Below are 12581 nucleotides of genomic sequence, written 5' to 3'. Positions count from 1 at the left end.
CCTTGGACAGTAGCTGAATACATTTTAATCCCTAATGACGCCTCAATGATTATAATCATTTGATATAATCATGCACAAGTTATGAACTTATCACCATACCCCTACCCATACCATGAACAAATTTCAACTGTTACAATCCAACAGTGAGTCAACTATGGAAAATTCTAACATGGAAATTTATACAAGTTTCAACTGAAAATTACCTTGGACTTACTAGAGGTCATTTTACATGCTTCACTGAAATCATAGACTCGGAGCCATAGCAAATAATTTTTTTTTCATGATTTTTTTACTTTGAATTTTCAGTACTCAGCCTAGCCTACATGACACAATAACTTAAGTATGCATTGACATTTATGAGTATGACTGCCTGATGGAAGCTTTCATCAAATGTTTCTCTAACTGAACCAGCACACACCAGCTAACTCCATAACATGAAAAATCCACATATCCACATAACATTAAAAAAATTTCATGAAGGCAGAATTAATTTAAATCAATACCTTCTCCCGTGGCCGCGGATCTCCCACCATATTATAAACTTTCCAATCACTACAACCAGAGGATGCGCAGAGTGAACTTCTAGGATGCTCAAGTTTTGGAATTTAAAAACACTTCCGTGACAGGGCGATGCGGGGGTGGGTTTACGGTTGGGCAACGCGGGGGTGGGGGTCGGCTCGGGTTGGGTTTAGGCTTGGGTGACGCGGGTTGGGGTTGGGGAGGTACTCTGCTACGCAAGGAGGGGAAGCGATGGGATGAGGGGAAGCGACTCGGGGAGGGGGGGAAGAGGGAGGGGACGCGATGTTCCAACGGGGGGAGATGGGTCTTCGGGGGGAAGAGGGAGGGGGAAGGGTCTCGGCGTGGGGGGAGACAAATACAGGGAAGGGTCTCGGCGTGGGGGGAGAGGGAGGGGGAAGGGTCTCGGCATGGGGGGGAGACGAAGACAGGGGAGACGAAGACAGGGAAGGGTCTCGGCGTGGGGGGAGAGGGAGGGGGAAGGGTCTCGGCGTGGGGGGAGAGGGAGGGGGAAGGGTCTCGGTGTGGGGGGAGCAGGGAAGGGTCTCGGGGGGAAGAGGGAGGGGGAAGGTCGGGGGGGAGAGAGGGAGGGGGAAGGGTCTCGACGTGGGGGAAGACGAAGACAACTTTCTCAAATTTTGAAATGAAGTGAAATGAGGGAACACCGAAACGTGGAACAAGCAGAAGGGATAAAAATGTAAAATCACCTTATGACACTTAAGGTGTGCTCCAGCTTCAACAAAATAGGGGCTGACAAGAAGACTTTCCGTAGTTCAAAACCCCAATCACAGTACCCCTTTTTCTACTCAAATAATGCTCGCGCTCAGGGTATTAACGGAAATTTTCGAAAAACGAAGGGTTAATGCCCAACTATCATTTTCCCCCACTTCCCCAAGTAAACGTTTACAAAACCCTCGCTCCTTCCCCCGCCCTCTCCCCAAGCCGTTCTGTCATATACCCACCAAAACCCTAACCATAGTTTCTCACCCAGCAACATTGGCGTTTTGATTGCTATCTATGCGTATATATTTTACGTAAATAACGTAATATTTTGTTGATTTTTATTTTTGGCGGCGGGGGTTTTTAGGGTTTCTCTCCGACAGAGTTTGAGATGGTCTCTGGCGGCTCGGCAGTCGAGGGCGGTGAAACTCAGTTACTTTCTGCGCGTGTGCGCAAGACCATCCAATCAATCAAGGAAATTGTGGGCAATCACTCTGAATTGGATATCTATGCGGTCCTGAAGGAAACTAACATGGATCCTAATGAAACCGCACAGAAATTGCTCAACCAAGGTAGGGCTCATACTGGCTGTCGCTGTGTCTGTCTTGGTTTGTGTTTTTCTTTTGCTTAATGGGTTTTTGTTCTTTCGCTGATTTTTTGATCTTAGAAGTTGGTTAAGGTTGTGTATATTGACTTTTTCTGGGGAGTTTAAAGGTGTTATTGGTTCACATTTGTCTTGATTTTGTTTGTTTTGGATCGTTAGCGTTTTTTCTTTGATTTTTGATGGGTTTCAAATCAATGGAGATTGTTATTTCATTGATAACCAAGCTTTGAATTTGGGTTTTGGACTGACGACAGGCTATGTTTTTGTAAAGTTTGGCTCTTTAGTACCGATATGATTTTTTTTTTTTTTTGGCACATAAACTACCCACTGCCACTTTCAGTATGTGAATGATACTCTGCTTCAGGTATGTTTGACGGGCATTGTTAGTTATGCCCTCGTTATTAGTCTTGTTTAATCATTTTTGTTTTAAACTCGTTCACAAGTCCTATTATCATTAATCTTCTTGCTTAATAATTGTAGAAAAATAGATAATACTTTGGATTGGTTGTCTTTCACTTCATGATATCCGAGAGAGACCTTACATAGACCTAGCCTTACCCATGTCACACAATGTGCTGCTAACCAAGGAGTGTGTAATGTAGGGTAGGATGATTTTGCAGCCAATACTAAAGACTCGCAGAGGAAAGTGATGGAAGGAATTTTCTTGATTTTCCAAGTGTGTTGGAATTAATATTGTAAAATACTTCGTCTCTAACACGATGCGATAGATTGTTCCTGAATTACAATTCATTAGAAAGTTTGCAAATTATTGGAATTGGTCCTGACCAACTGTCATGGGTGTAATTTCTCTACTTTATAATCTTGCTTTGGAGGTTACGTGGTGTTACTAGTGGTGAAGGCCTTGGTCTTGGAGTATCACTCCCTTCAAGGTCTAAGTTTCAACAGCTCATGGGTGTAAACAATCATTTGGGGCTATACCCCCTGGTGAAAAGTCAGCGATTTAATCAGTTTCGTGTAGGGAAACTTTCGAGAGTGCGGTGCACGGGATCAGGGTTTACTATGCATGGGTGGGTCCGAAGGGCCTTGCCTTGGAGAGGTTCCCCAACATAAATAAAAAAAAAAAAAAAAATCAATTGAAAAAAAATCCATTTATTTGTAATGACTTAATTTTTTGGGCAAGTTTTGACGTGACCAGTTACCATTGCAGATGACCTCTTGGAGGTGTGAACTTTACAAATTTTTATGGCATTTCCTCTCTTTTATAGAGCTATAGTTTATTGGCCATGTACTGTGAACTTTTTAGCATGCTTTTATATAATTTTATTCATGTTTTAATGCAATGTACTTATGTTCTAATTTTTACTCAGATCCATTTCATGAGGTGAGGAGGAAAAGAGAGAAGAAAAAGGAGGTATAAACTTTTTTTTAGCTAATTCCTGTTCCAGTTTCTTGCATCACTTTCTATTTGTTTTTGGTCTTCTATGATCCAATTATGATTATTTTTTTCTTTATTTTCATTTTTTGGTTGTTAAGTTTGGGGAAAATGCCATGGTTCTCTATGAGGAGACTGAAGGCATGTGCAGATTATCCTATGTTTTACATTTGCTACCATAATAGGATTAGACATTTATCCTTGAGGCAACATGTTTTTCATGGTTATACCTATAAAAGTGTGTATATTTTTGGGGCACTTTTTTATCCTTGAATGTTTTTTTATTCCTCATGACATTTTTCTTATGATTATTTTCGTCCATTGTCTTCCAAAAAAGCTCCTTCCTCTGTGGGCTGTTTTTCTTCTTTGATGAAAAACTTCTATATGGGCCTAGAAAAGAAAATTTGTCTATGAGTTAAGGATGCTTTAGATATTGTTTTGTTATCTTCATTTTTCCCCATGACATATTTTAGGATAGTTATTATTGTTTGTACCTCACATAGTTTTGTTCTATTTTCTTTTTTAGTTGAATTATTAATTTTTTAGGAGAAATCTTGTGCCAAGTAACATCTTATCAACAGCTGTTTGTGCATGTAGAGTACTGGTTACAAGGACTCTGTGGATCCACATAGGCATTTTGAGAATGTTGGTCAAGAGATAAAATTTTCTACACATTCTCATCGTAATGTCCGAAGAGGAGGCTATACACGGAATGTTTTACCTCTTAATTTAAGACAAGGTACTCCTCTTTTTCTGTTTTAGTGTTGATAATCTTTTTTTTTGATAATCAATGCAGACAAGGTACTGCTTTGTTCAGTTGTAGTGCTGATGACAATTCTTTAGACTGGGTGCTCCACTTTCAGTTTAGTGTTGGCAAATAAGCTTCCTACCTATCCCTTCTCTTTGGTTTTATTTTTATTTTTATTTTATATATATATATTTCTAATTAACAGTCCGGTGCGATGCTGACTTTACAATTTTACATGGTATATAAGTGTAAAACACATTACGTTGCCAATTTCTGATTTTACAATTTCTAGTTTTGCTATACACGCGTGTACATCTTTCTGAATTAAGTGAACTCATCAAATATAATGGTTGATTACCTATAAACATACTGTTAGATTAATAATTTTGAAAGGCTAAGTTCACTGTTAGGTGAATGGTAAACGTGCTTCCAGCATGAGTGGAGTACTAACAACTGAAGTGATAAGTATTAATTAGTTTAGAGTGGCTCCAATAAAAAAAGTTTGGAGTGAGCTTTGATGGATCCCTTTCCTAGTATTGTTTTTATGTTCTTGCACTAATATTTCCTGTCATACTTATGGTACTTTATACTTGCTACATCCAAAATATTTATCCAGCTTTGCTTTTCTTGTTATGCATCTCACGCATCTTTACGGTTTCGTTGTACGTTTTTTACATATTTATGTATGAGGTTTCACGCACCCCCCAGATATTTATGGAAACGGATCACTGCTTTTGTTGCCTCTGTTTAGTGTGCCATGGACTACTTGTTGATCGGTAGATTCTTGCCGAGTGCAGGCATCAAGTTCTGTGTTGTGAGAGATAACAGAGTTAATCAAAACACGGAGAAAGAGGTGAAGCCTACTTCACCACAACGTACAAGATCTACCAATGAGAAAGTGATACCAAATGTTCCTACAAAGGGGTAATATTCTATACTTCAAATTATTATTATTATTTTTTTATAAGTAATACTTCAAATTATTATTATTATTTTTTTATAAGTAATACTTCAAATTATTTTTATTCTTTTCTCCCCATAAATACTCTTAGTTCTGTATTTGTGCCCCACCCACCATTAAATATAGCAGTATGTTGATCAAAGAACCTATTGACCGCATGTCCAGATTATCTGTGACAGTCGGTCTCCTAGCTATGTTCCTTGTTTTTTAAGACAGAAAACACCAATATCACTTGATCTTTATGGTTCCTTTTTAAATATGCTAAATTTGATAAAATGCAATAAAAGCACAAAGGGAGATCATGGTTTTAGGTGTTTGGCCAAAAAGTAGAGGGATGAGAAAAATAATCAATAACAATTTTTTTTTATAAGTAATCAATAACAAAAAAAATGTGGGTCCTTTTTGAGGGAGAAGTAGATTTTGAGGACAGTGAATTTGAAAAGTGTTGTGAAGGAGATGGAGTGAAGCATTACCTGACTTAAGCACATCTGCTGCACTGCAAAATCATGATGTTGATATATGGTCCTTGTAATGCTCTTACAGCAGCTTTACAGGAACCTCAGGCAGCCAGAAGCCTCCTGGTGGACGGAGTTCATCTCAGACTTTGAATGGGCCGGTTGATTCACACCCTAGACATGCTCGAGATGCCAGTTCAAGGGACAGTGATGGGAAGGTACTAGAGGAAAAGCAGGCGTCAGTTCCCAGCCCAAATTTGCGGGTGCAAGCAGCAAAGTCAAACAACTCCCAACCAAATCCTGCAATTCTGGCATCAGGCAGTTCTGCTATTGGGGTGTATTCCTCTTCCACAGATCCAGTTCATGTGCCATCTCCAGATTCCAGGTCTTCAGGCACTGTTGGAGCTATTAAACGGGAAGTTGGTGTTGTTGGTGTTCGCAGACAGCATTCTGACAACTCTGTCAAAATGTCCACTGTGCTTAGTAGTTCTTTCTCAAAGTCACTTTTGGGAAAGGATGGTTCTACAGAAGCATCACGACCTCTCAATGCCATTTCGAGAACTGACGACCTCAACCAAACAACTGAAACTGATTCTGTTATTGCCAGCATGTCCGTAAGCAGATCATTCTTAAGCAACCAATATAGTGGCAGGCCACATCAACAACCTGCGGGTCATCAAAAAGGTAGAATTGTAATAATTGAGCCTTTTTTTACACTAAATGCTCCTGGAAAGTGAAGTTATCTTGGTTTCCTTGATTTTGATAACTGGATGAAAATTATAGTAGGTTTTTTTTTAATGGGAATAATGATAGGGTTACTACCATACTACTACCCATCTACTACTCTTTTTGTATTTCATTTTTTTTAATTATTTATTTATTTATTTAATGATTAAGGACGTGAGTATTAGTAAAGTTATATATTTTTTTAATTTTTTCTTAGTGATCAAGGATGTTAAAAAAATACTTAAAAGAAAATGATTAAAAAAAAAAAAAAAACTTGAAATGAACTTGGGTAGTAGATGGGTAGTAATAGGGTAGTAACCCTATCACTACCCTTTTAATGGTGTGCTGGTCAAAGTGTCATGAAAAATTGGGGTAATCTAAGACCCAGGTTAAAGCTTGTTCTAATGCTTGTGGTTTAGTAGAGCCTGTTCAAGAAAGTTAGCTTTACAGTGTGTATAGAAAACTTAAGTAGCTTATTTTTTGGTTTTATTTGTTTGGAGCATGGAAAGCTTAAGTTCTATCTGTAGCAAAGCCCAATTGGGTAAGCTGCTTACAGCTAATACTGTCAATGATATGGCATTGGATGGGAAGATTCATTTTTTGTTACTTTTTCTCCTGAAGAAAAAATTTCTTTTATCTGGCATTTTTCTCCAACAGAAAATGTTTTATATTATTCCTTTTTTATGATGCATTATCTATGCACCATTATGCTCTCAGGTATTGCAGGGTGTTGTAACATTTTGATTAATGATTAACGCATGAAAGTAGCTGCTTAACTTCTCTTGTGGTGCATTCCCTTGATTGTTTCCATTTGATGGTTTGTTTGCTTTGAGAAGTGCTTTTGACTTTATTGGCAATTGTTGTCCATTTTACTAGCCGTCAATGAATGATCTGAACCTTAGCAGGTAAAGAAAAAACAGGGGGAAGGTGTGGGGGATCTATCTTATTTTTACTTTTGGAAGAGAATTGACCCTAACTTTTGTTGCAGGTGCCCATCATAAAATAGAGTGGAAACCTAAATCAAGCCAAAAGGTGACTGTTAGTAGCCCTGGGGTGATTGGAACACCTACAAAATCTGTTTCACCTTCTGCTGAGAATTCCAAGGATTTGGATTCTGAAACTGCTAAGTTGCAAGATAAGCTTTCTAGTGTAAACATAAATGAGCATCAGAATGTGATCATAGCACAGCATATTCGAGTCCCTGAGACTGATCGCTGTCGGCTCACTTTTGGAAGCATTGGGACAGAGTTTGATTCTTCAAGGAATCTTATTGCTGGACTGCAGGCTGTAGGAACTACAGAAGAATCAAATGTAGAACCTGCTATGAGGTTGGTGTTATTTTTATAATTCAATAATTGTCGTTTGGATGCATGGATTTGGGGAGAAGCATTTGGATTTGGGTCTTAAAATTCAAATTTCTTGTTTGGATTGTATTTAGAATTTGGATATTTGGATTTTAAATCAACCATGACTTCAAATCCAGTATTTTGAAAAGCTTAAAAGGTTGTTTTGACTTTGTTTCAAACCTAAATACAAATTCTTATATCCAAACACAACCTAAATTATTTACATAAGGCACAGTGAAAACATTAGGGCATCTGAAATATGATTTTTTTGTCTTGAAACTCTCTTATTCAAAAATTTATTTCAACATTCTAAATATTTAGGGATCATCTCAGCTCAATATAATGTTCAATTAATCACTTGGTATGTAATTTACTTTAGCAAATATTAATATGTTAAATTGTTAATTCGTGATAGCAGTTTGTCGGTGTCAGCTCCAGAGTCTTCTGGCGATGATGCTTCTGGCAGCAGGCTGGCAGAGGCACATGATAGCCAAGTTAGAAATTCTGGATCTGATTCTCCAGCTTCTGTAGTGGATTCTGAGCATCAATTGCCTGATGAGAAAGAGTCCTCAAGCCCTCAGAATTTGGACAATTATGCAGATATTGGATTGGTTCGAGAGAACAGTCCATCTTATGCTCCTTCAGAGTCGCAACAGCATCAAGATCCTCCTGAACTACCAGGGTTTTCGGTGAGTTCATGATTTAGATTTCTGGCTTTATCTGCCAAACTTGATTTTGACTGTGGAGGGGTGAAATCTCTACTTTACATTTAATGTTAACTAATTTGGTGGGCTTTATTTTAGATGTTACTGATGCTGTGGCATTTATGTCCTTTCACTTCTTATCATCCTCCATTATAATGTGTATTGGTTTTCTAGCAGGCATATGATCCTCAGACCGGTTATGATATACCCTATTTTAGACCCACAATGGATGAAACTATGCGGGGCCAGGGTTTACCATCTCCTCAGGAGGTAAATTTAATTTATTTATTGTTAGACATGCATAGATTAATGCTTATTTAGTTGAGATGTTTATTTTGGTGGATGAACAAGAGCGGCTTGGATACTTCTCATCTTTTAGGGGCTTTTGGCTGTAATATTCTGTTCATTTTTGTAGGGCATGTATAGAATTAAAAAGGAGAATATTTTACAAAACATAAATGATTGATTGCCCACTGGCCCTGGTAATAATGATTAAAGAACTTTATTAAGTTACCCAAATTTTGATTATTACTTAAAAAGTATAATCTTTAATGTTCTATGCCCATACAAGTGTTGTTTTCATGTAATGGGCTTTTCTCTTTAGCCATAAACATTAAAAGTGAAATGTAGAACTGTTTTTGATATGACCTGTACTGTACACACCTACCAAACATCTTTATATTCGATACCAGTTTAATTAATGTTTTTTTCTCTTATGAATACAGGCTTTAAGTTCACATACAGCCAACAGCATCCCTGCATCAACAATTGCCATGGTTCAGCAGCAGCAGCAGCAGCAGCAGCAGCAATCATCTGTAGCACAGATGTACCCGCAAGTTCATTTTCCCCATTTTGCCAATCTTTTGCCATACCGCCAATTCCTGCCCCCACTTTATGTTTCACCTATGGCCATGCCTGGCTATTCTAGCAACCCTGCCTATCCCCACCCATCAAATGGTAGCAGTTACTTGCTGATGTCAGGAGGTAGTTCACATCTAAATGCAAGCAGCATGAAGTATGGAGTTCAACAGTTCAAGCCTGTTCTGGCTGGCAATCCCACAGGGTTTGGGAATTTTACCAATCCAACCGGGTATATTAATGCTCCTGGTGTGGTTGGTGGTGCAACTGGGCTCGAAGACTCATCTCGAGTCAAATACAAAGATAGCAACATTTATGTCTCAAATCCGCAGGTAAAATTACATTTCTTGCTTAATTTATCTATGGATTTGTATGATGTATCAAAGAGTTCATCTAGAGATTTACACCAGATAAGGTTGTAATTTATAGACACTTCCTACTATGTTGTAAGTGAATCCTATTGGTGCCCAATGTCACCATTTAAAAAGGAAGCAGGTTGGTTCTGAAATTTGCGCTCATAATGTAAATTTAGGGATGGCTCAAGTGGTAAGAGCGTTGGTCTTGATGGTATGCTTCCTTCAAGTCTAAGGTTGAATCATTGGGTGCAAACAATTTCTAGGAACCATTAGACTGGGGGAGTTTTTATCTTGAATTACCTGAGATGCACTTGTGGGAAACTCGTTATCGAGAACCTGTGCGCCCTCAGCATTAGTCTAGACTTTGTTCCAGATACCCAGTGCCAATAAAAAAGAGAGAAGAAAGGTAATTTAAATTTCTGAGGTTGATTGTCATCATTTAGCTGTTCATATATAGGTACTAACTACTTGTGAGGATCCTGACTTCCTCAATTATTAAACTGGTCGTAACAGCCTGCAGGCTCTATTACGCTATTTTGTAACGTACACGACCCTGATATATTTCTGCTTTGTATTATCAAATTTGCTGGGCATCTAATTAGGCTCATGCCATAGAGATTTGAATTTTGTAAAATGTTCAGTGGATATGATTTTTTATTTATTTTGTATTTATTGATCTACAATCTCACATGTCCTTGGATTAGAGACGTCCACTGAGGATTGACCTTGACTTTTGGCGTGCGTAGATTTCTCCTTTCATCTTTTGGTGTGAATTTTTAATCAAATAAACTCGGGCTGTTGTACATTCGGGAGTTGTTTTAATGCATCTCTGTTTTTTTTAATTGTATTTGAACGGGTTTATAATGTAATTAATCTGGCTGGTCGGATTATTTATCTATTGGTTTGCTAAAAAAAATAATATAATTTCTTTTTATTCAATATTGACATGGCAGGCCGAGGCATCTGAAATTTGGATTCAAAACCCAAGGGAGCTTCCGGGTATGCATTGGATTCAAAACCCAAGGGAGCTTCCGGGTATGCAATCCACTCCATACTACAACATGCCAGCGCAATCACCCCATGGTGCATATATGCCATCCCACACAGGTCATGCTTCCTTTAATGCAGCTGCTGCACAATCTTCTCACATGCAATTTCCGGGTATGTACCATCCTCCTCCGCAGCCGGCTGCAATTGCTAATCCACACCACTTAGCACCTGCTATGGGTGGTAATGTCGGGGTTGGTGTGGCTGCAGCTGCCCCTGGTTCACAGGTGGGTGCCTATCAACAGGCCGAACTGGGTCATCTCAATTGGACAACCAACTTCTGAAAGAAAATGTGAATTTAACCCCATTGCCTGTAAGGTTAACCCCATTGCCTGTCAGGGTTTGTAGTATGCTAAAGAAAATTTTCAGTTTTTGTGAAATGAATGATTGATTTCGTTTCTATAAAATGTGGCCGGTGGTGCTTATAAGTCCATCATTTTTTCCTTGTTTGCATTGGACTTGGTCTGGCTTCTTTTCCGATTGCAGAATATTAAATTCTTCTCACAGTGAGCTCCATAATAGATGGGTTTTAACCTTCCTAATTTTAATAAGCATATCCTATTGCTGCTTGAAATCTTTACACATTGGCCAATACTATTCCATTTTTCATTTGGATATCATAATCTTCTTTTTCTCCTAGAACTCCAAAGATTTGTTAGTAAAGCATGCATTTATGTGATAAAAATGGAGCTAAAAATGGAGCTTGAAATGCTTCCTTAGTGATATTGAGATGCAAATTTAAAGGGCACGAGCACCTCTTTTTATCCTCTGTCATTCGAATTTAGAAAACTTAATCATGCGATTGTGTTCAAATAACAAGCAAAAGGCAGAGCTCACAGCCTCCCCCTTTTTAAATCGGAAGAACTGAAAGAAGACTGGGGAAGGGAGGAGGGTTTTTATTCCTTGACCTCCCTCGTTCTCTTTTCAGAGGATATGCGGCTTTTGTTCTGTCGTCGTAATTGTTTCTCACTTTAGACCTGGATGCACCAATACCTCGGGATCACCACCCACGACTTTTCCTTTTTATTTTTATTTTTTCGCGACTGTCACGCATTTGCAGCAGCTCTACCCCACAAGGACAGGTACAACCCAACCTTCGCCTTGTTCACAGAGAGAATATGCCGAAGGGTCAAGCAATGTGCTGAATGTTGGTAGTTATGAACTTTTGAACTCAAGCTTGATTGGTGTTCAAGGAATAATAAGCAAAAATAGGATCTCAGTTCCCAAGCAAGCTAACTCAGCTGAAAACCTGCTTGGGATGTGATTAAAGGGAGTAAAGGCAGTCTGAGTGAAATATTGGAAGGAAACAAATCAAAGATACGAAGGTTTTTCTAGCGATCGAATGAGATCGGATGGTTTTGTTTCCAAGTTTGGTAAGGAAATTATGATCGATAATTTCTCATTACTTTGTAGCCGAATCCTAAAATTAGGTGCTTGTGCTTCATGCCCACTCTACTCATTATCATCCAGCTCAAAAATGCTTACTTAAAATCAGTGATGATGCACAGAGAGTTAATGCAACTGATCGCGGTGTAAATTAACACTATGCATGCATACCTTTGTGAGCGTGCATAAAGTGTCAAAGGTCACTAGTGATAACGACTCTCAACTTAAAATTTACGAGGAAACACACAAATTACATAACACTACTCAAACTATCTTTGTTTTTGTTTTTGTTTTTTGGGTTAAATATGGTACTTCTTTCTACACATCTGATCAGTAGTAGTACCTGTACATTTTATGGTTGGGTCGTCGTTGGAGACAACAATTTTTACGATAACTATTAGTTGTTCCAATGATGTCTGTGTGGGGGTTGGGGGGCAGGGGATTGTGTGGCCGTGAAACGGTTTTTGTTTCCAAGACTCTTATTATAATCATCCTTACAACATTTTTTCGACTGTTTACAGTTCGCTTTTGTGCAATAATTAGACTTTTGTGTCTCTCTTGAGTCTTGATCCAAGATTTTTAATAATTCCCAAAATTAATAATGTATGAAAGATTTTATATATATATATGTATTTTGTCTCCGGATCTGTTCATAGTCTATATTAATTTATAAGAAATATTTTAGCTACCAAAAAATTATATAAAAGTAAATCCACAAACTCACACTGCTTGATACAATATGTCAGATAGTTACTTTTAGT

At 38.3% G+C, this 12581-nt stretch overlaps 1 protein-coding gene across 5 annotated transcripts; it reads left to right on the top strand.

Annotated features, from left to right (window-relative positions):
• The first annotated feature begins 1364 nt into the window (after positions 1-1364).
• LOC122280941 lies at positions 1365-10864 on the top strand. 5 transcript variants are annotated; one of them, XM_043092101.1, is made up of 10 exons: positions 1365-1808; positions 3169-3212; positions 3831-3972; positions 4779-4905; positions 5489-6081; positions 7112-7451; positions 7885-8158; positions 8348-8443; positions 8899-9363; positions 10341-10864. In XM_043092101.1, the coding sequence occupies exons 1-10, from the start codon at positions 1628-1630 to the stop codon at positions 10716-10718; spliced, it is 2640 nt and encodes an 879-aa protein (XP_042948035.1). In that variant the 5' UTR covers positions 1365-1627; the 3' UTR covers positions 10719-10864. The 5 variants fall into 5 exon arrangements, with proteins under 5 accessions (XP_042948035.1, XP_042948014.1, XP_042948045.1 ...); XM_043092080.1 differs by having other exon boundaries at positions 1366-1808; positions 5486-6081; XM_043092111.1 differs by having other exon boundaries at positions 1367-1808; positions 7888-8158; positions 8351-8443.
• The last annotated feature ends 1717 nt before the right edge of the window (positions 10865-12581 follow it).

The sequence above is a fragment of the Carya illinoinensis genome, chromosome 1 (genome assembly GCF_018687715.1).
Source record: "Carya illinoinensis cultivar Pawnee chromosome 1, C.illinoinensisPawnee_v1, whole genome shotgun sequence".
Lineage (NCBI taxonomy): Eukaryota > Viridiplantae > Streptophyta > Magnoliopsida > Fagales > Juglandaceae > Carya > Carya illinoinensis.
This window is presented reverse-complemented; position numbering and strand designations above follow the sequence as displayed.

Bases quoted from the DNA above. Each gene is read 5' to 3' on its own strand.
- LOC122280941 (XM_043092080.1), top strand. From the start codon at position 1,628: ATGGTCTCTGGCGGCTCGGCAGTCGAGGGCGGTGAAACTCAGTTACTT. The intron at 6,082-7,111 runs GTAGAATTGTAA...CTTTTGTTGCAG, and splicing joins ACCTGCGGGTCATCAAAAAG to GTGCCCATCATAAAATAGAG. The intron at 9,364-10,340 runs GTAAAATTACAT...TTGACATGGCAG, and splicing joins TTTATGTCTCAAATCCGCAG to GCCGAGGCATCTGAAATTTG.